The sequence below is a fragment of the Rattus rattus genome, chromosome 4 (assembly GCF_011064425.1).
Source record: "Rattus rattus isolate New Zealand chromosome 4, Rrattus_CSIRO_v1, whole genome shotgun sequence".
NCBI lineage: Eukaryota > Metazoa > Chordata > Mammalia > Rodentia > Muridae > Rattus > Rattus rattus.
The window spans coordinates 56,147,666-56,171,024 of record NC_046157.1 but is presented as its reverse complement, the minus strand read 5'-3'; the positions used below and the strand labels follow the sequence as shown (position 1 = coordinate 56,171,024).

The following is a 23,359-nucleotide window of genomic DNA, read 5'->3' as shown; positions in this document are numbered from 1 at the left end:
TCTTTCCAGAAATCCGACCAGGGCTACACGTGTCAGGGGCTACAGGCCTCTGGGGTGGTAATTCCTTCCTCATTTCTAATCAGGTCGGTCAGCCCAGCAACACCCCTTCTCCAGACTGATAAGCCTTGTGGAGAGTGCATGCAGCCTTGCAGAAAGACACTGCCTTGAACAACCGTGAACATAATAAAAAATAAAAGTGAACAATTGGACAAGCATCCAAATAAGTAGCTGAGGATAAAAGCAGGGGCAGGACTTGAGGAACGATGGCTGACATCAACAGGACATTGAACTGGCGTTTATGGTTCCTGGTGGTACAGCATAGAAGGACAGAAGTCGGCTGCCAGATGCTTAGTACAATATTCCAGATGTGAAGGCTAGTACAATGTGTTTGCTCGTTGGTGAATACAGCTAGTAAATAAGAGTGCAGATTATTCAGGCAACTGTGAAGGGCACAGGAATTACTCTCAAAGCAGTGTCGGGCTGAGTACAAGCAGCAAAAGGATTTGATCAGGGAAGCATGCATATTAACGGGTTATAATGAGCAAAGCACAGTCCAGGTTACATACATGCCTTGTGGTTTTCAAGGAAGGGCCTCATCGGACACAAACAACTTGAAGGGAGTTAGTGACCATTTAGAAGGGCAATAGCCTTCTCTCAGAATCTGCTCCTAAAAGTCCTGCCTAGCTTCAGACAGATGTTGACACACCCTTTTCGGCAAGTTCAAACACTTGGTTCTCACGCTCCTACAGGGAAGCAGCACAGGAGCTTAGCTGAACCGAACTTCCGAGGTTTCTGGAGGTTGTGGGGCAGAAGACCCTAACTTAATCTGTTGTGTGTGTGGGGTGAGAACAACAACTCTGGGGTCGTGGAGGCGTCAGGTTTTTTTTTTTTTTTACCTTCAGCAGGTTAGAGGAGGTGGTCTCCCGGGCCGTGTAACCTTGCCACCAAAGGCCGAGGAGGTAGGGCACGCGGTTGGAGGCCCGGGCACACAGTACTTTGCTCCACAACGTTACACCGAGTTCGCCCAAGGCGACATAGAGATCCTACCAGCGGAGGGCGTGGCCTGGAGCGGGGCGTGGCTCAGACACGGGCGTGGCCTGGAGCTCGGCGGGGCTTCAGCCACGAGGCGGGGCCTGGGGCGGGGCGGGGCTTTAGCGCCGGGAGGCGCTGGCGGCGGTGGCGGAGTGGAGCGGAGCGCAGGGGAGGAGACGGGCGGCCGTCCGCGCGGAGGGAGTGAGTCACCTGACCGCCGCTTGCCGCCTGCAGTCGGGCCGCGCCGCGCCTCGGCTCCGGTGAGTGGCTCGGACGGTGCGGGCTGCCGTCCTTCCCGGGGGTCACCGGGGCTGGTGGCGGGCGGCCGCGCGGGCCTAGAAGGGGCGGCGGACTGCGCGCTGTTTACGCGGTGCGCGGACACTCCGGGTCGGCCGTGCCGGCGCCGCCCTGCACCGCGCTCCGCGGGCCGCGTCCCGCTCCGCCTGCTGCGGGGGCAAGGCCGAGCCGGCCGGGGTTCCGGGACCAGCCGGCGGTCCGCGCTCCCCTTTGTTGTAGCTCGCCGCACGTTTGTAATTTAGACTCGCACAGCATAGGCAGAGTGGGGTCTCGATGATAGACACCAGCTTTGTGTTGGTGTCTGGTAGCGCCAGGGCCAACGCGTTCTCGATCTTCTCCGGTACTTTGGTGTCATTTAGTGGAATTGCGCCGCTGGCTTTTATGTAGTGAGCTCTCTACGCTCAGCGTGCGCTGAGTCAAGGCAGACGTAGTAATTCTGAAAGAACGTGTGTGGGAAAATCCAGCTCCTGCGACAGGCTTGGAAGAACAAAGACTGTTTTTGCAGGATGCTGTTCTTTTTTTGGAGAACTGTAGTGTTGTGACTGCTTGCCTCGGAGGATGCCCCTGCTGGGTCTTTGTTTAGGTATTCGAGCACTCCTTTCGGACTACTGTGTTTGCAGGGAAGGCAGTTCAGAAAGATTAAAGGATGACCACCGTAGATTTGTTAACCGGTCGAGCCTTTGAGCGCTACAAACAGAGAAATGGGAAGAGGTATGGGTTGGCCTATTCTTCCTGCTCTTGTGGTAGTGGTGCAAGCTCTGGGCTGGGCTTGAAGGCGCTTGCCACTTCTGGCTTTGGACCTCATAAGGGAGTCTAGGGGAAAAAAGGCTCCTGGTGAGTCATCTTGGAGTTGAGTAGCTTTGGAGGAGTGATCGACTCTTGTTGTTTAACCGTCGGATCTGTCAAGTGGCTTCCCTTTGTTCACTACGTTGGTTGGCTAACAAGGTAGGGTGACTCTTTAAAAGAGTTTGTGTTGCTGAGTCATTCACCCCAGTCTGAGAGGTAATTAGGAACAGCTGGTGCAGATACGCGCATCACATGCCTCCACTATAAAAGGGTGAGCTGCACACACGAGGGCTTGCTTCGGGAGGCCGGAGGGGGCCCAGCTGCGGGCTGTGTGTTTTGATACAGGTAATCAGTAGGTGACGTGGGAGAGCATGCTTAGGACGTGGCCAAGTAGCATCGAGGTGGTGTTTAAACAGCAGCCGCGTGGCCTACTGCGGGAGAATCAATTTGTGCTGGAGGAAGCGGTGTCTGAGGGATTTCAGATAGAGGTAAGGCATTCAGCAGTATTGTAACAAAACAGTATTGTAACATTTCCTTCTCTTGCTGGCCTTGCTTTGCGGTTAGCATTGATGCGGAGTGGTGAATACATGCTTAGTTATTCTTTATAAAAGTTATTTTTTTTTTATGAGGCCACAAAGGGGATTTCCTTTTAGGGCTTTTAGGTTTTCCCGCATAGCTAATTTCTGGGGAGAGAGGTGGGAAAGGATAGAGTCAGCAGGTCTTCTTGGGTCAAGCTCAAGAAGAGGGGTCTATGTATGTCTCTTGACTTTATGGATCTTGTGGGATTTCTTTTTTGCCTGAAAAAAAAAAATGAACACACACTCACACCAGTCCTCCGTGTAAAGTTTGAAAAGGAAACGTGTCTGAAGGGGAGGAGAGCTGGCTTCTTATGAATTTTTTTTAACATTTATTTATTTATTATTTATTTGTTTGACACTTGCATTTGTGGGTCTCTCCATTTATCCTGTGGGTTCTGGGGCATGGACCTCAGGTCATCAAGCTTGGTGGTGAGTGCCTTTAACCACTCAACCTTTGCATGGTCCCCAAGGATGATACTGAATTTTCTATTATTGATGGTTTTCCTTTCAAACATCTGTAGCAGGGAAGTAGTTGGTGTGCTGCTTTAGATTTAGGGGTTATCAACCATGTCTCTTTAAGGTGTTAGGAGATTTCAGGGAGTATACAGGGTGATTGATCTAACATGAAAATACCCACAGCAAGAAGTTAAAGAAGCAGAGTGACATCAATGTCTGCATATTAGATAATGTGGTTATACGCACATCATCCCTTTTGTCTGTTGAGGAATAAAGTTTGCTTTCCACTGATATTACCGCTATTCCAAGTCTGCAACAGACACAGTGTGTGTGTGTGTGTGTGTGTGTGTGTGTGTGTATTTTCTGATCTCTTCCTGAGAGCTGTAGTTATTTCAAAATATTCTTAGTACTTACTTTTCACTTCATGTATAGTTTTTGTATGGTAAAGACCAGAAGATGTAAATTTCTTACTACATTCTTAAAGTTAGTGATAGAGATGTAAAAAAGTTACATTTTGATAACATTTTTTTGGATTTGTAGGCAACCCCCTAGGGCCGTTGGTGAATGTGTGTGATCTGAACAGTAGTGGTTAGAATTTGGGGTGTGATATTTATAACAAAATCTTTACATTTTAGGGTAAAAATTCTCTTACACTTTGGAAGCCTGTGGATTCCCCCTCTTTTTATATTCTTTTGATTATTCTTAAAACTGTGCATTTAGGTAATCCTTGGGAAGTGGAATTCCTTAGACTGCCAACCTCTTGGGGTAGTCACTAATTTTTTATTTACATATTTGTCTTAATTCTCTGTCTCTGTTTCTCTGTCTCTCTCTCTGTCTCTCTCTCTGTCTCTCTCTCTCTCTCTCTCTCTCTCTCTCTGTCTCTCTCTCTGTCTCTCTCTCTGTGTGTGTGTAGGTTCGAGGACATCCTGTGGGAATGGGTTCTCTTTCTCTACCACACGTGGGTCTGGGCACTGAACTGTGCTGAGGCCTGGCAGCTGACACCCTCACCCACCGACCTGTCTCTCTCGCCCAGGAGGCATGGCTACTATTTACCATTGGGTTCCTCCTCAGGGCCTGTGGAGGTGACTCTCCTCAGAGCAGCCACAAGGCTTGTTGAAATGACCAAGTGTCAGGAGACTCTCCACAGCGCAGCAGCTTGCCCTGTCCCTGGCTGAGGGTTTTAACTGTCACCTCCCTTCACGGTTTCTACCTTTCCTTTGGTGGGGCGATTGAACCCTGAACCCTGAGTCTCTCAAGCCTGCAAAATGAAGGGATTATCTCAGGGGGTGGGATGGACGGTTTATGAGATTCTTTTGAGTAAAAAAAATAAAATAAAATAAAAACGCCAAGTACCGGACTCAAGTGATGCCCGACACATGGGGAATGTGAACGCTGTTTGCTAAGGCCTGACCTTTTGCAGAGAGAAACATTTCAGAACTGCAGGTAAAATTCCAGTTTACATCTCTGTCAACCCCTGGCTCCTGGCTTAGCAGTGCATGGCATTGACATCTAAAGTTGGGGTCCCTGTACAGTCTCTAGAGAAGCCATATGTTCTGGATGGGAAATACAGAATTAAATTGCTAAAGATCCGTCAGCGTCGTCGTCTTACTTGGGGTCAGCTGTCCTGTGCCTTGCTGTTTCTGAAAAATGGGAATGATGGTGGTGGTGGTGGTGGTAATGATGATGGTGATCATGGTCTCTATCATAGATTTCTGTGAGGATGAAGTGTGATACCATGAATCAAGTGGTCAGGACATAATTTGTTAGGTGCTATTTTCTGGTGTCCAGAGAGAGGCAGGTTGAATGCTTTCTTGCTTGGTTTTGTTAGGTCCTTCTGGGAGCTGAGCTAGCGGCCACCATCGCTGGAGGCTTGCCATAGGGCAGGTATTGGGACTAGAAAGTTTCAGGTTGGTGCTCATGGGTTCTCAGGCTTGGCAGCACTGTGGAGCACTCCATTCTGCCCTGCTAGTAAAATGTTATTGCTTTTTGAAGAAGTAAAGAACACTCTGAATTTTCTGTCTGGATCCTGCTCAAATCCTATTGAGGATGCCCTCACCATTGCATTTAGCAGCCACTAAATCTGGCCACTCCCCTCCTGGCTTATTAGTGCTAGAATGGGACTGGCCTCTCCATTCTACTTTCTGGACTCCGTCCAGTTTATGGGGAGCATGGATAGCACACATTTACCTTCCAGATGCAGCCCGTTCACCCTGGGTTTCCTTTCCATGACAACCCTGTCGAGAAGCTACCTGGGATAGGGACCCAAAGACAGGGGTGTGTCTATTTGCAGTTGCAGCCGTGATGGTTCCAAATGCACATCAAACACTTGGATCCTCTCTGTTCAATCCTGCATGAGTGAGTTCCTGCTGGCGAAGATGTGTCTGCCCTCCCCCCCCCCCATAGCTCAGTGTGCCCTGGCTGTGTTTGCTTACTAACCTGCCTACTGATTGCACAGCGATCCAGTGTGGGCTAGTTCTGGTCCTCTGGGCTCTGAAATTCTGCTGCTTTGAGCAGTTTAGTGGAGGTGGTGCTGTGTGTCCTTCTTGACTATATACTGAGTTGACACACTTAGAGGTTTTGAGTTTCTGTTTTCATACTCTGTGATTATTGAGGAAGTGGCTGGAATTAACTCATTTTTAAACCTTCTCTTGAGATTGAGAAGAAACTGATCTCAAGATTTATTTATTTATTTATTTGTTTGTTTGTTTGTTTATTTTACCTGTGATTGATGTAGAGGGGATTGAACAAATATAATTTGGGTTGTGGAGCTGTTCCCTGTCTTGTATACCTAACATTTTCTTTCTTATCATTAGGCTCAGAGTAGACCTTTCTTATTTCTACTTAGGACCTCAGAGTTTATTAAAAACTGTCCCGAGGCAAACCTGGGGAACAATGAACCAGGGTCTGCCGGAGTCCTGCCTGGGTGGTAACTGCTGTTAGGGCACCTGGACGGCTCTGAAGCTGGCCAGCTGCAGGCTCCCTTCTCAGCATTGGGAGAGTTTGGGAGTGTTTACAGCGCACTGAAGTTGTGTGCAAATTATATTCTGTTAAAAGGAAGTTTAAATGCATTTTCTCCAAGCCTGGGGTATTCTTTGTTCAGAGGAATACTTTTGTAATAAAATGATAATTACTGGTTTCTGTCTGTCCTAGTCAGTGTTCTGTTGCCGTGAAGAGACCCCATGGCCACAGCTACTCTTACAAAGAAAGGCATTTATCTGAGGCGTGCTGCTTAGACTTGCATAGGTTTATATCATTCTCATCACGGCAGGGAGCATGGGGGCACACATGGGGCTGGAGAAATAGACGAGAGTTCTTTATTGGTATCTACAGTCAGCAGGAAGAGAGAGACCCTGGGCCTGGCTTCGGCTTTTGAAACTCCAAAGCCTACCTCAGTGACACACTCCCTCCAACAAGGCCACACCTCCTAATGCCTGTCAAGCAGTGCCATTCCTTCCTGACCAAACATTCAAATCTGAGCCCGTGGGAGCCACTCTTACTCAACCTACCGTACTACCTGACAAAGTTATTTTACGCTTTAAAGGGCTCTGGCTTTTAGATGGGGTCAGCGACACTGGACAGTTGCTCTCTGCTCTCTCGTTCCTTCTTAGCCTGAATTCCGCGCAGAAGTCCCTCATAGCAGAGCTTTCTCGGCCGCTGTTCTGTGTCTTGGACATTAGCAATGGGCCACATTTCTAAGCTGTAGATTAAAAGGTAGAGAGAGGTTTCTGCCCTCCTTCCCCCCTCCCCAACTGTCCTGTCTTGTTTTATTGCCAGAAGGTGCTTCTGACTGAGAAGGCGAAGTCTTAGGAAGAAGTAGTGAGAGCCACCTACCCGCCTCCCTGCTTACTGGTGCTTTCCTTTGCTGAATGTCCTCTCTCCCCTAAGGATGCCTGGGTCCTTTAGATGTTGGCCCCATCAGTTCAGAGAGTTGATTACAAAATATAAAGCTATAAACATTAACATTTCAATACCTTTATTAGGCTGTGATTCCAGAGTAAGTGGTTCCTGGCCTGAGCAGTACTTTTATGTGTACATTTTATATTTAACATCTAGTTTTGAAGAGAAAACTGATTACTGTGTTGGCTCAGGTGTCTTTTCCAAGGAACTGACGTTCATTTACTGTACTTTCCTGACGTGTCTTCTTGGCACAGCGCACAGCTTAAGCCCGCGTAGGAGACATCTTTTAAATGGGAAGAACCAGCAAATGAATTTATGGCTCTTTACACACACACACACACACACACACACACACACACACACACACACACACACACTTTTTCATTTTAGTGTAAGACTTTGTTATTGGGCAGGGTTTTGCTGGCCTTCATCTCCACGACTCCCCTGCCTCCACCTCGGGAATGTTAGAGTCGTAGCTGTGCCTGGCTTGGCTGGTGAAGGGCCTGCTGCCCCCTGAGTGGGCGTCTTCTGCTGACAGGAGCCTTCAGCTGTTGCTGCCATTGAGAGAAGTCAAAGGAGCCTGCAGCTGACACTGAGTCGGTGGCCACTGTCAGCTTCCGATACCTGGTTCTCTCTCTAGTTAAAGACGCCACACGTACTGATCAAGCTCGACTTCTTTTGGGTTTCTGTGAGCTGTGTTTTGCCTTCATCCCTGGTCCTCAAGTATCTGGGGCACCTTGGAGTGGTCACTAGAGTCGGCCGAGTAAGGAGCTGTTCTTGGTGGGAGAGCTCCTCCTAGAGCACTGCGTCCCTCCACCCCCTCCCTTAACTGCACAGCTCCCTGGGGTTCAGGGTGGGTCAGGGGTGCTTGGGTTTGAGGTGCTCTGTTCTTGCCTCCTGGTGCGTGCTGTTGCGCTTCCCAAGCTCACACACAGATCCCCACGAGTGTGCGTAGTAGGGTAGGTTGCTAAATGTATCTGAACATGCGTGACATCGAAGCTTGTTAGATGCTCGGTTTGCACGTGTGATGCAGGAAACAAATACCTACAGCTTGATATGCCAGGAACTTCTCTAGATATTGGCAGAACTTTACAGAAGTTACAGGGTTTTTTTTTGTTTTTTGTTTGTTTGTTTTTTTGGAAATAATGTGGTACTTCATGTATTTGTTATAAATTTGGTCACACTCTCCCTAGAGGGAATCCAAGGAGGAAAAGCAGTCATGTGGCCCTGGAAACATAGCAAGGTAGCCAACTCAGGGTCACAGGTATGGCTGGTCCCTCGACAGCTCCCACCTCTTATGGGAGGAGCAGGTGTCACTGCCCTCTTAGTGGCTGCCACAGCAGAACTCTAAGCTGTCTTGCTGGCCACCAGGGCCTTTTGTGAGGACATGATGATTGAGGGAGGCACAACTTCCTGGCGGCCATCACGAGTACAGTAGTAATTGTTGGACAGCTTGGGACTGGGGCCCACAGGGAGCTCCGGCGGTGGCTGGGTCCGATCTCCTGGTAGTGCAGCTGCAGCTTTGCCTTCAGGTCTTGCCCAGACGCCCAGTTCCCCAGCTTTTGGATGGCACAACTAGCAGGCGCCATATTCCTTCTGCTCTGAAGGACGCCGGTGACCCTGAAGTTACAGTTTAACAGGCCAACAGACTTCTGTTACAGCTTGGCCAGTTATAGTAAAATGCGCTAGGGAATCAGACTACAAGAAGCCGACATTTGGGGAAGTCAGGAGAGCCTTAGTGCTAAGATGACTACATGGCTCAGGCTAGGATACTGCTGGCCTACATTAGCAAGTCCGAGACATTCTCCAGACGCTTAGCTGTGGATAAAGGTTGGAGATAACGGCCAGCATCCGTCCTCCCAGGGTTGCAAGATAGCTGGCTCTAGTTGATTTATCTCAGCGACTAAGTTTTCTGGGAGGAGAGATAGCCCCACCCCTGCCGTGGATGCCTCTTTATCAGTGTGTAATACTGTCCTTAAAAGTCTGATAGATGTTGTTCCTATCTCTTGCTTGTGTCAGCATCCCCCAAGCTAGGGCTCACATATGTCAGTGTCGAGGGGAATGTGAGGAACCTCTGACTGGCTTTAATGGCCGACGCCTGTGTGCGTGTGTGCATGTGCGTGTGCGTGTGGTGGCTAGATGTCTTCCTCTGTCACTCCCATGGCTTTTGTTTTGTTTTCTTTTTTGGTACACACCTCTCATTGAGTCTGGAGCGCCTTCGTCGGCTTGGCTGGCTGCTCAGGCAACCCAGAGATGTGTTTGCCCACACCTCCCTGTGTTCCCTGCACTCAGTGCTGGGCTCACAAGTGGGAACTGCCAGTGTGGGTGCTAGGGACCCAAACTCTGATGCTCACGCTTGCAGAGCAAGACTTTACCCTAGGCCATCTCCCTGGCCCCAAGCCACTTTTCAAAGTAAAACTTAATGTGTATTTGGTAGTCACCGTGAGCCACCGTGGCGGGATCCTATGTTTTAAAGTCACTGGTAGACTTTCCACAGTGCTGAGCTAACCATTTTTTTCTGAGTACAGGAAACCCCATTGCGAAGATGGAAATGTCACTTGTGCTTTAGTTTACTTGACTTTTAAATAAACATGAGCTACATTTTAACTAAGGCATGCTTTTTATGCTTAGAGCTATTCTTTTGATTTGTAAGGTAGTGTGTTTATAGCTGATAATTTGAATTCAGAAACAGAAGGAAGAACAAGATAAAAATTCCCTGGCTATTTTGCTGACTATCCTGGGAGTGTAGTGACGGATGACCCCGATATCACTGCGATGTCACTGCACGTGTGGATCTGAGACACCTGTTGGCAAACATCTAATAACTTGAGTGCATGTGTGGGTATGTGAGTCTGGAGTCACGATTAGATCACAAGCAAACAGGAGTGTCTGGTGACCTTGAGTCTATGTTCTTCCTGTGGCTTTCGATAAGCCTGTGAAGGTGGTTTGTGGGAGGCCAAGATGAGGTGAGATGTGAGGGCAGCCTCGTTCTCTAAAGTCGGAGGCTTTCAGGCAGAGGAGGGTTATCTCCACTTCTTACCCGATTGCTATGATAAAATACCCTGACAAAAGCAGCTTAGGGGAGAAAGAGTTTATCCTGGACCACAGGTCACGTGTCTAGTCCATCCTGGGCGGGACATCGAGGTGGAAGGAGCCGGCTGCGGGTCACATCACTTCCACAGTGAGGAGTGCAGTGCATGGAGTGCCGGCTCCGCTCTCGCTCCTCTGCCCTGCTCTCAGTAATGGCGGGTCTCCCCACACGGGTCGGGACTCTTACAGCTGTGTCCAGAGGCTGACGCCCCACCAGGTGACTCTGGATTCTGTCAGCTTGGTAATTAACACTACTCTTCATAGAGATAACCAAAGAAAATAGCCTGCCGGAGAGGAAGTCTGGGAAGTGCTGGGATCCTAGGAGCCCAGCAATTGCAGGGAAGAGATGAAAAGGGAGTTGAATGTTGCTGAGGAAACTGTGAGGAAACTGACCATTTGGCTTTGGTGGACTCACGAGGAACTGCAGAGAGGAAGTGGAGACAGTGTGGAAGAAAGGTAGAGAATTCTAAGTGTAAGTGTGTATTAGCCAGGGTTCTCTGTATAACACTGAGAGAACTGCTGCATATTAAAAAGAGTTAATTAGATTGGCTTACGAGATGTTTCCTGAAAGGACCAGCGATGACTTTCTGCGCTCTAAATGGGGGGAGGTGGAGCAGAGCACCAGAGCTCCACAGGCCACTGGGCTGGATGGCTCAGCAGCCCCAATGTGGCATCAGAGGCCTGGGATTCCTCAAGAGCCACACATTGGACGGCCGAAGACTCTGGGTTGATGGCTGCAGTGTAGACAGTGATAGTGGTCAGAGCAGCTGGGAAATGAACTTAACTCATCAGCAAGACACAAAAGCAAGCAGGCAAAGATCGAAAACTGTTCTCCCTGGGCTTCCTTAGTTCAGGCTGCTGCTAGACCAGCAGTTCCCACCCTGTGGGTCCCGACCCCCACAGAGTCACATATCAGATACGCATATCAGATTTCCATTGCTATTCCTAACAGCAAAGTTAGTTAGGAAGTAGTTACAAAGCAGCTTTATGGTCTGGGGTCACCACAACACGAGGGGTGCTATTAAAGGTTTGCAGGGATGGTATTTAAGGTTCGCAGCATTAGTAAGATGAAGTACTGAGGTAGGCCGTGCTGCCCACGGGTAGGATAGGCCCTCAAGTGTGCCCAGAGACTTGTCTCAGGACTGCTTGCAAGGTCGACCATGGGGACCATCTCAAAGGGGATGGCAGGGTCAAGAATTTCAGAGGCCCTTTGTATTATGGTTTGGAGTCCTGTGTAGTCACGCCTCCCCTCTAATACTGTATTTTCCCACCTTCTCTTAGCTCCTCATTTGGTCAAAAATCTAAGATTTTAGTTTAAAATTGATTTTTCTCTTTTGACTGCCTTTCCTATTTGAAAAATCTTTAAAGGTTTACTCACAGCTACTTTACCAGCAATTTATATTTAACTGAATCTGACTGGTTTTTGTCACTATTTCTGTGAATGCCTTTCAGGTTTGCTTTTAGTGAAATCAATACGAGGTTGCTTAGAATGTATAAAGGTGGGGAGAGCCTGCTTCACTGCATCCCATCTGCAGAGACGCGGTGTCTACTCAGATCTGGTGTTGAACTTTGTGGTGACCACCTACCTCTGTGTCTGTGACTTCCTGTCTCTCTCTCCCCTCCCCGTTACGTTCCAGTTGATTTTGTTTCTCCTGTAAAGAGCTCGCTTCACTCCATTCTAAATAGTTTTTATTGTTTGCTTGGTCTCATTAAGGTAGGACAGGATCATTTGAACCCTGCATTGTAACCTAAAGCTATTCTCGATTGGAGATGAGTGAGGTAAGACCCCTACTGTCACATGACCAGTCAGGTCCCCCTCTCTGTCACATGACTAGTCAGGTCTCCCTCACTGTCACATGACTAGTCAGGTTCTCCCACTGTCACATGACAAGTCAGGTCCTCTACTGTTACATGACCAGTCACTGCACTGAGGGCAGAAATGGAGGGTAAGGAAGGAAAGACGTAAAACATCTGTTTTTAGAAGATGTGGCTGTGCACGGAAAACAGAAGAATTTACAAGGAAGCTGCCACAATCAATGAGTTAGTTAAAGTTGTAAGGTTCTGATTCATGTCTCAGAAATGCATTGCAATTATATAGTAAGATCGACAATAAAGCTCAAGAACTCAAATGTATTTACAGTGCTACAGACACCACAGGATGTATAGGAGTAAATTCAGTAGAAGATGCACAGAGCTGCTCTGCTCTAGACATCATCATAACATTAAGAGATATTAAAGAAGCCCTTAAACATGGAGAGGCAAGCCATACTTGTGAGCCGGAGAACTCGATTTGTTAGCTATTTCCTCTAAATTAATGGGCACTTTTACTGCAACTATAATCACAGTTCTACTAGCTCTTCCAACTCAAAGATAATAAAAATCAGCCTAGGAAGAATTAAATATATTTCGCACAAGGAGATTATAAAAGCTGGCCGACAAGCACACGCCAGGACAGTCAGTATTATTAGCCCTGAGGGAGGCACACAAACACCCCAGTGAACCACTGTGCACACACCATGATAGCTAAGACTAGGACAGCGCCACTGGAACTGCCATGCCGGTAGCAAAGTGAAGGGACTTATCCTCTGCGAAGCCGTTACAGGGGTGCTAAAGAGCGAACACACCTCCCATACTACTCAGCCCTGTGTGTCGGGCAGGGTCTAATAAAACTTTATTAGCATCCCAAGCTGGGGCCAGGTCTCTTATGGATTTTTATCGATGGATGTGGATGAATTGTTGCATATTTGTATAATGAAATATTTGCGAACAAACAACACCAACAAAACCATCAGATGTTCTTAGTATCGGTGTGTATTAAAATCATTCAGATGAGTGAAAGAAACTTGACACAACCCATTTCCATATCCAAAGGAAGATTCATGCTGATGTCCAGCGATGGTGACAGACAGCGAGTCATTAGCTTCCTGTAGCCAGGGACATGGAGGAGACCACTCCGAGTCCTGCGGAGTAACAGAACCCGTGTGCCTTGATGCTGGTTTCATGTGCGCATGCTAACTTTTTCCAGGCGCCCCAACACTTCAACTTTTGCTTTTAAGCCTAACTTTGTTTTAAAATTTCAGATATGACATTTAGTCCTGAAAATATATAAGGCAGTCCAAGAACGGTGTCACTCATGTTAGATCCCAGCAACTGCGATGCAGAGACAGGTGGTTCAAGGCCAGCCTGGTCTACAGAGTGAGTTCCAGGACACCTAGAGCTATATATAACCTTGTCTCAAAAAAACAAAAACCAAATCAAAACAAAAGCCAAGGAAACAAACTGAACAGACAGGGCATCACTGAAGTACCTAACTGTTCAGACTGGGGAGAGGGGGAAGCCCGGCCGACTCAGGCAGCCCCTCAGTGCTGTCAGGTTCTTGGTGTCTTTCTCTCCTTTTAGGAAGTCCCTGCACCACCAAAGCACAAGGGGCTGTGCCTGGAGGGAGACACTACATAGGGGAGGCGTCGGAAGTAGGGAGAAGAGGGGTGGTCCGTGGGGAGCGGGGAGCACAGTGGGCAGGACAACTAGAACACAGCATTTGAGAGAGCTGCCTGAAGCTCAGTGCTTTGTGTGCTGACTGAAAAATGTAGCTTTAGAAAGTGATCCTCCTTAGGTGTGGAGCAGTTTAAGCCGGCTCCTAGGGTCTCCTGACCTGGTAGCCTTCTCTGTTGGCTGGTGCTGTTAGCGCCTTGCTTTGCTGCTGGTGTCCATCTGGGCTTTAGAAAAATACTTTGAGCAGCGTTTCTTGTCACGTCCTACTTCAGGCTTCTGCCAACCAACGCTAAGAGAACTGACCCAAGAGATGTGGTATCAGGGCGGGTGGCTGAGCCTGTGAACTTAAGCCTCCAAGACACTAATGGACGTAGCCGCTCTCTGTTACTGGGTTATTCTTCCTTCTGGACCTTTTCAAGCCGCTGAGTCTTACGGTTTTGGGAAGATGCTGCTGGTTTAAATTTCCTCCAAGTTTTGATGTTAAGTTTTTTTGATGTTAAGTTTTTTTTGAAAACTCAAGGAAAATTAAAAAAAAAAATAGCATTGAGGATTCTTTTCTGTGGGCAGCCTCACCTTAATTTTTAACATTTTAAAGAAAAATAAGTGTGTACGTACCACAGCGTGCTGACTGACTGTCCTCTACTTGAAAGAGTGGTGTAAGGCCAACTACCAGAGTTCAGAGCACTCACATCTGGGTGCTTGGTGGGTCACAGGGGAACTGACCTGGGGAGTTAGAAGCTTATCAAGGATCAAGAAAGGTGTTGGGTCAGGAGGTCGCCATCAAAAGCCGTGTATTCCAGTTAGGTGGACATGAAGTCACAGCAGCTGATGAGGACAGCAGGAGGCAGAAGCATCGAGGAGGAGAACCTTCTAGAAAGGAGAGGAAGTCAGGTTCAGAAGGCTGGATCAGCTGCAGATCCAGGCATATGAACACAGAGAAGCCATGAGTGTCCTATGTATCATCTCTGATGCCCATTGGTCAGTGTTTGTCTAGACACATGCATATTTGTGCGCACATGTGTAATGCACACACGCATGCACACGGTTGAGAAAGTTCTTTTGACTATTTTTTCTCACTAACTAAATAGTATGGTTAAATGAAAAATATGTGTCAGGTATCTTGTGTGACTGCTGACAGCTGCTGCCCTGTCTGTTTACCCCTGATTCTCCCTCTCATTTGAGCATCCAGGTCGTGTTCTTGAGTAGGCCTGTTTTTCATTTGTGTTCTCCTGCACGTCACGCGTAGAGTGGTATACATTAGCCGTCGTAAGAAAGAACTTGTGTCGTTGTACAGTGTAGACAGGAGGTTTGGCCGGCAGTCTTGTTTACAGGGACACAACACATCACTGTCTTGGAATTTGTGTGGCAAATAGTGCTTCAAGCACTTGTGGCTTTCTCGTCACACACACACACACACACCTATCCCTGCTGTCTTAGGTCACCTTACGTTGAGTTTTTTCCTTATCTGAAGAGTTACTACATGGTGATGAGTCAGAGCCCTGTGCCTTAATTTCCAGTGGCCTTCTGAAAGTGAAAACATCAACCACACAATAGCTGTATTAAAATGTAACTTGCCCACTATGAGTAGAGAACAGCTATTTCCAAACTGAAGTTCAGGAAGCTCTGAAGTGCACGTTCATCCTTCGTCAGCATCAGGGTGTGAGTCAGCAGTTCCGCCAGCACACCCTTGCTTGAGCGGGGCGGGCGGTGGTGTTTCCGAGAATACAGAACTACTCCAGTGTAGTGAGTCCAGGTTTGGGTTTAATAAGTCAACATTGGTGGCCCTAACTCCTAAGTATCTATCTAGGGTTGTCTCTCCAAGGGTCTGAGCTGGGATCCTGACTGCCTTTTGTGGTTCTGGAAAAGCCACCAAAGCACTTCATTCAGTGAGCCCTCATTAGTGTACTTCCATTCACCAATGTTGTATTACATGATCTGGGAGTGTATTAAAATGTCAAGTCGTTCATTCAGCAGCAGATGCCTATATCTGGGCAAGTGCTGTGTACTTGGATTGTGACAGAACACAGTCTAGACAAACACGTGACATCTAACTTAAAGGTCTTGAATAGTCAGCTGGTTGGAGTCATCCGAGGGACAGGCAGATGGAGACGGCAGGCCAGAAGAGGGCAGTGTATCTGAGGCCAGTTACAGGCAGTTGTGAGCTGCCCAGAGTGGGTGCTGGGATCCAGACCCCCATCTTCTTCTCTCACCCTAACCCCTAACCCCTGAGCCATATCTCTTGTTCCTGGGATTATTTATTTTTTTAGTTTGGTTTTTTTTTTTTCCTTTTTCTCTTTTTCCAGAGCTGGGGACCGAACCCAGGGCCTTGCGCTTGCTAGGCAAGCGCTCTACCACTGAGCTAAATCCCCAACCCCTATTTATTTTTTTAAAGTAGAAAAATGTCAGAGTACTTTGTATGGGGTAAGAACTAAGTGCTGACCTGTGAAATTTTTTCACTTTTTAATTCTGTGTAACTACACTGGTACCTGTGTAAGACTGGGAGCCGTGCAGGAGAAAACGTATTTGTACAAACAGGACTGGACGAGGGCCTGGGTTAGAGCTGAGGAGCAGCAGGGTAAGAGGCAGGGGCACCAGGACTCGGCACAGAGTTGTAGAATTGTTTGTGCATCTGCCTAAGAAAATGAGTGCGTCTCAGAGAACCATGGAACGGTGAGATCCCGAGTGGGGCCAGCACTCGGTCCGCCTGTAGAGAGCCTGGCCTCTTACTGGGTCCTCATGCTGTTCGTGTCGGTTCGTGATGCTAGCCTCTCACAGTTCCCCTGCAGTCACCCTGGGATCCAAACAACCTTTAGGTTACCATGCGCCATGCCCAGTTCTGTCTTTCTGAGGAGAAGAGAAATGTGGCAAGCTGTTGTGGGGTGAGACAAGGGCATGCATGGCATGTTGGTGGAGAGGGCGGAGCCTCCGACATCGCTAATGGCGACATCCATCTCCGGGCCTCTCTGCTTTCCTGAGGCAGCTCAGTGTCACCAGGCTGACAGTGATAGATGGAGCAGTGACGTGCTTTTAAAGGGTTTACGTCAGGAGGCAGGAAGGGGTAGGAGCCATCATGGGGCAGATAGTAGCTGTGGAGTTTACCTTGCCTGGCAGCAGGCCAGGGTGACAGCTCTTGGAGGGGGACGCTCCTGGTGCTGGAATGCCCATCCTTAGACGGGATAGCGGGATATGGGAAAGACAGTTGCTGTCACGTCTAGCAGTTCCTAGCCACTCCTTTGGTTGGTAACAGGAAGACCATTTAAAGAATCATCTGTTCCTTCTGCTAAGGCACAGCCCCAAGTTCATGGTCAACGTTACAGGCAGCAGTGCTGTTGTGTGTCTTCTGGGTTGCTAAAGGCAGGCTGGATCCTCAGCCTGATGCAGAGTTTAACCACATGCCGGAAGACGGTGCTCTCGTGTACACGTGTAGGGAGTAAGGTATAAAAGCAAACGCCAAGTAGAAGGGAAGGTTTGCACTGATCGTGTGTGTGTTTGCAGCTAAAACACCAGGACTGAGAGGTGGAACCCGCCTGTGCTCGGTGAGAGCTTGACTAGTTCTGAATTCTCCTTTCTTCCCTATGCTGTGTGAAACCTAAGCATGTGACGGTGTCTCCGTCACTGACCCCCTGGAGGCCAGCAGTGAGTCAGTTGTCAGGAGAAATGCATGACGGGGGTGCTGGGGAGGCTTCTGCGCGTGGTCTGCTTCACAGTGGAATTCATACTCCTGGGAGTGCTCAGTCCAGACCATGGCGAGGGGAGGGGGCTGCAGGAAATGCCGTCTCAGACTCTTAGTTCCAGTCTGTGTGTCTCAGACGTGTGTATCAGGACAGTCATGTTAGGATATGTATCTGGGTTACCTTCTCTCTCTGAGTGCCAGTGTTGTGCACCTGATCACAGATGTTTGGAAGCCACTTTATGGCTAAATAGATTGTGATGACTTTCTCTTACGCTGTAACATTTTGAGGAAACAGAGGCTTTCTGTGCATGACAGACCATGTTCTTGGTGATACTGTGTCTGTACCTGACTCTGGCCTCCTCCAGTGCAGTGTATGAACCCAGCTCCTAAGCTGTGTCCTGACACACGGGGGTCGCTGCTTCTCTGGGCTTGTGAGCCAGCTTCCCCTTGTGCTGATCGGGGACTCAGGATGGAAGGCACAGTCTTTTCCTGATCTCTCCTTGTGGGTGAATGGAACATGGAGGGGGGTGCCACCCACACGTGTGACCTTCCCATCCTGTCCACACCGGTAAACTCTTGAAGTAGTGGGTGGAATTCCTGATGAAGGTTCAGGCAGCCCATTGCCAGCATCCATACTGTCCTCCCATGCACTGACCTTCCTTTGAGACGTCTAGGCCGTCCCGGCCTCAGGAAGTGCTTGCATTTTCTATCTAAGATTCCTGCCTTAAAAGTAGAACTGCTGTGGTCGGTCTGCTTTACTTGAGGTTTGTCAAATGAATTTAGATTGTTCTTTGGAGAGTTTTGTTTCCACTTTTTGTGTCAGAGACAAGTACATACTTTAATGTATACTCACAGTTTGTCATTTAAGACCCAGTCCCCACAGGATTTGTTACGTGACATCTTCCGTGTGTGTTTGCAGGTCGATGACAGTGAGAAGCATGCTTTCCACTGCTCTCCCTGATCCCGTTTGCCACCCAGGATGTCTGTGAGTGAGAGTGCAGTGTTTGCCTACGAGTCCTCTGTGCACAGCACCAACGTCTTGCTCAGCCTCAATGACCAGCGGAAGAAGGATGTGCTGTGCGATGTCACTGTCCTGGTGGAGGGCCAGCGGTTCCGAGCCCACCGCTCGGTGCTGGCTGCATGCAGCAGCTACTTCCACTCGAGAATCGTAGGCCAAACTGATGCCGAGCTCACCATCACACTGCCGGAAGAGGTGAGGGGCCACAGTGGTGGCGATTATAGCCTGTCATTACTACGCAGCTACCTTCTGGTTGTAAACTGAGACAAACCCTAGTCTCCCGAGGAGATGAGCATCCCAAGGAGCATTACCGTAGTAACCGTTCCCTGGCATTTGTTGTAGGGATATTCACACACAACAGGAGTAGTTACATGTAAGGCTATCACTTTGGATGTTAACCCTCGTTGAACAGTGGGCTGTTTTGATGCAGTACCTGATAGAGTATAGGCTTTTGGACAGGTTCTGGTACTTGGCTGGGTGACCGAGGGCCAGCACTCCGTTTCAGGATGTGTATACTCTCTCTCCTGAGACATCGCCCATGAAAAACAGGCACTCAGTAGGTGGACATCTCCTTCCTTCCTTTCCGTTTCCTACACTGTGGGATGAGAGAAGCGGTGTGCTGTCTCAGCCTGTGAGAGGACGGCTTAGCAGGGAAAGGCACTTGCTACCAAGCTGCTGATCTGGGTTCAATTTCCCGGACTTGCATGGTGGAAGGAGAGAAACAAATCCTGCGCATTTTCCTCTGACCTCCATGCACATGCTGGCCTAACCCTTCCACATCCCCTCCCAATAAATGTCGAATGCCTTTGTTGTCTTACTGGAGAACCCTGCTTTACACACACATTTCCATCCTGTCTGTACAACTCAAGCCTATAAATATTATTGTCCCTGCCATTGTCCTAGCTTCAGTGGACTAGTCTGAGGTGGGGGCGGGGAGCTGTCTGTACTATTCTTCCTGGCTCTGTTTACTGCAGTGTGTGCTTGCCGCTAGCATATTTGACATTGGACACAGTTGTAGGGGAGGAGTAGGAAGTGTGTAGAAAGTATTGTGTGTGAGGTATCACGAGGATGTTCCCCGTTGGGTATAATTGAATGATCTCCCAGCTGACCCACAGGGGAGCTTGTCCCGGGTGCTGCATCTGTGCAGCTGTGGCTGTAGTATCGAGGCGTGAGCCAAGGGTACCTTACCATTGCTTTTACAAAGGGACATGAGTCACAGTCATGGTGCGCTTTCTACAGTTCATATTTCTGGCTCTTTAAGGAGGTTCTACAGAAGTTTGGTTAATGGATTTTTGAGAGAAGGTGTATATATTTATACCCATGGGTACGTACAATGTGTATGTTTGGATTTTTCACGTTCATTCTGAACGTGTAAGTCACACATTGTCGAATGCTTCAGCTGTTTCATCACAGAGCATTTTAATATTTAATAGTTTTAGCATATTCTAGAACGTTCTCACCGAAATTACCATTAACATTGTAAATCCAGTACAGTTGTACAGAGTAATGCAGAGTTTCCTTTTCAGCCTTTGCTCAGTGCTCTGTGGCTAACAGTTTGGAAAATTAATAACGTCCCCGCAGGAATGTTGCTGCAGACACAATGCACGCCTGGTAGTCAGAGGGCTGTTCTGTTACATGCAGTCATTAGGTTGTCGCTATATTCACGGCCATTAGGATCTGGATCTCCTTACACTAATTCCTCCCCACACTTGGCCCCAGACTCCTTTCCCTCTCCCGGCTCTAGATGCTGGCAACCACTTCTCTGTCCTCCTTTTGGGGCGTCTGTTCCTTTGCAAACAGGTGTGTAAGTGGGACCATGTAGAGCTCTGCGCACCTCTCGGGCTGCCCTTTTCCCACTTGGGATCCTTCAGGTTTCATGTGTCAACAGTTTGTCCTGTGTGGACACTGTGATAGTGATGTCTTAGTTTTTCTTTTCAGAATCTTTTACCCTTTGAAGGAACTGAGACTAGTTTCAGTTTTTATCGCTACAGATAGAAGTTGGTATAGGATGTTTTTGCCAAGTTCTCATTTATTAGGGATATAAAACCAGAAGTGAGTTTCTGGTCATAAGGTGGTTGCACGTTTAGATTTCTAAAATATGACCAAGCGACTTTTTGAAATGGGTGTCCATGGACATTCCTACCAGCGTTGGGAGTGATCCAGTTCTGTTCTGCTAACAGAATTTTATTTTAGCTGTTTCAAGTCACATGCTGTAAGGTTAGCATGTTTTGGGCAAGTCTTAGGATTTTTGGTCAGTTTGACAGTAACTTGGAAGTTGTAATTTACATGTGTAGCTGCGCGGGGTGAATGTCCTCTGCACGTTGTCAGCTTGGCACATGCAGACTCAGTTATAGATGCATAGTGTCCGTCAGACGTTCTGCTGCCCAGCGCCCTCACAGAGCTTTAGAACCTCTGTAACCTGGATCATTAAAAATGTTACCACTACATGTATTTGGCACAAGACAGTCATTTTGTTTTTATTAGATTCATTTTATTAATATTATTTTTTGGTTATATGTTTGTGTGCTTATGTGTATGTGTATGATATGAGTGCAGGTGCCAGTGCACACATCCAGTCTCCCAGAGCTGGGGTAATAGCATTAGTAAACCTTTCATGTGGGTGCTGGGCTCGAACTCCGACTCCCCGCAGGAGGTGCAGTTCTGTGATCTCTGAGCTGCCTCTTAAAAATTCCCCTGTGTAGTTTATTGCTGCTCACAGGTTTTGGTCTCTGGGAGCTGTGCTAGCCTCAGACACCTGGCGGAGTCATTGTCTTCCTTCTAGCAGGGTTATGGGTGGATTTGTCCTCTTCATTCATAGGTGAATTGTTTCTACATGGAGGAGTCATGGCAATGTCTTAGGGAGTAACACGTATTGATGTGATATTGCAGAATTGTAGTTTAGTCCTGTTGAGTAGGGGTTCTACTCTGCTTAGCCTGGTCCCCCTTGGTCTTGTATTTCCTAGAGCAGTGAGCAGTTCTCCGCCTTCCTAATGCTGTGACCTTTCTCACAGTTCCTCATGCTGGGTGACCCCAACCATGAAATTAGTTTTGTTGCTACTTCATAACTGTAATTTTGCTACTTTTATGAATTGTAAGTATCTGATAGGCAGGATATCTGATGTGAGACCTCTGTGTAAAGGTTGTTCGATGTCCTAGAGGGTTATCTCTTCTTACGGAATTAATGTACCTATTGTTCAGTGAGCCCAGATAAGTTTGCCCTCTCCTTGTTGCTCTTCTGCTTCTGTTGTCTTGACCAGACAGCTATTAAACCACATGTTTACTTTTATCTTGTGTATTAACAGGTAACAGTTAAAGGATTTGAACCTTTAATTCAGTTTGCCTACACTGCCAAACTCATTTTAAGTAAAGACAATGTTGACGAAGTCTGCAAGTGTGTGGAGTTTTTAAGCGTACACAATATCGAGGAATCCTGCTTTCAGTTTCTCAAGTTTAAGTTTTTGGACTCCACCTCAGAGCAGCAGGGATGTGCAAGAAAACAATGCTTCTCCTCACACTGTCAGAAAGCAGATTTTAAATTTTCATTTTCAGAACAGAAAGATCTAGAAATCGATGAAGCAGATGAATTCTTTGAAAAGAAAAGTGCTCAGACTTCTCATTGTGACTCCCAAAGATGTCAGGGCACTGTAAAAGCATCGCCCCATCTCCAAGACAGTGTCGGTCAGATGTGCCAGTCCATGTGTGTGGACAAGGACGGAGCCCTGGCACTGCCGTCTTTATGCCCCAAATATAGAAAGTTCCAGAAAGCATTTGGAACCGACAAGATCCGAACTCTTGAATCCGGCGTCAGAGATGCCCATGCTGCCTCTGTCCATCCAAATGAGACATCTGAACTTGAGTGTTTAGGGGGAGCGCAGGGCTGTGCAGATTTACAAGTGATCTTAAAATGTGAAGGAATGAAGCCAGCCATGGAGAGGGAAGACACAAAGTGCAAAGACCCCGCCCCTCAGTGTCCTGCAGAGCAGGCCGAAGTGACTGCTTTGTCCCAGGATTCTGCTGGACCTCACGGGCTCTATTCCCTGTCGGTCCTACACACATACGAGCAGTCAGGCAACGTGGGCTTTCCTGGGCTGCAGAGCAAAACAGTGAAAACAGAAAAGCCTCTGTTGGGTCCAGATGCCCAGGACGAGAAGCCATTGGAAAATCAGGAATTATACCTGAAGTCTAACACGGGACCCAAAGAAGACAGCAGCAGCCTTGCGTCCGAGGATCGGAGTAGTGTGGAGCGAGAGGTGGCAGAGCACCTGGCCAAAGGCTTCTGGAGTGACATTTGCAGCACGGACTCGCCTTGCCAAGTGCAGTTGTCATCCGCTGTGGCCAAAGATGGCTCAGAACAGGGCTACTCTCAAAGGCGATCTGAGTGTCCCTGGTTGGGTATCAGGATCAGTGAGAGCCCGGAGCCAGGCCAGCGGACTTTCACAACTCTCAGTTCCGTCAACTGCCCTTTTATTAGTACTCTGAGTTCTGAAGGCTGCTCAAGCAACTTGGAAATTGGAAACTATGATTACGTCGCAGAGCCTCAGCAGGAGCCTTGCCCGTATGCTTGTGTGATCAGCTTGGGAGATGACTCGGAGACCGACACGGAAGGCGACAGCGAGTCCTGTTCTGCCAGGGAGCAGGACTGTGAGGTGAGTGGGAGAGACGGACGGACCGTGTGACAAGTTCCAGAGCGGTGAGACGGGCTGTGTGCATGCATCGCACATTGCTGTGCGTATTAGTCATGGAGACCTCAACACAGGCTTGAGTAACTTGTAATCACATGGCCCAGTAGGGAGAAGGGGCAGCAGGTCTTTCCTCAATGGTAACTATTAAACAAGAACATCCCTTAGTCTGTGGTACCTGTAGCCCCTGGGTTAACAAACCTGAGACCAGTCTGGGATGTGGGCCATGGTTGGCTGTGAATAGCTGCAGGATTGTGGCCTGTAGGGAAAGCTTTCTCAGAATTGATTTTCATAGCTATTGAGCTTATGTATTATTTTGTTTTGTTTTTCTTTAGCCATGTTAAGTATTTGTTTAATACTT

The 23,359-nt window shown here is 48.1% G+C and overlaps 1 protein-coding gene and 1 pseudogene across 1 annotated transcript in view; one reads left to right on the top strand and one right to left on the bottom strand.

Annotated features, from left to right (window-relative positions):
- The first annotated feature begins 1,151 nt into the window (after positions 1-1,151).
- Bach1 (BTB domain and CNC homolog 1) overlaps positions 1,152-23,359 on the top strand; it is a 32,963-nt gene continuing 10,755 nt past the window's right edge. Inside the window, exons 1-3 of the mRNA XM_032900478.1 lie at positions 1,152-1,292; positions 18,221-18,514; positions 21,622-22,965. Of these exons, the coding sequence (XP_032756369.1) occupies positions 18,281-18,514; positions 21,622-22,965 (1,578 nt within the window). The 5' untranslated portion in view covers positions 1,152-1,292; positions 18,221-18,280. The remainder of the gene's footprint in view (positions 1,293-18,220; positions 18,515-21,621; positions 22,966-23,359) is intronic.
- Positions 8,184-8,635, bottom strand: LOC116899026 (annotated as a pseudogene).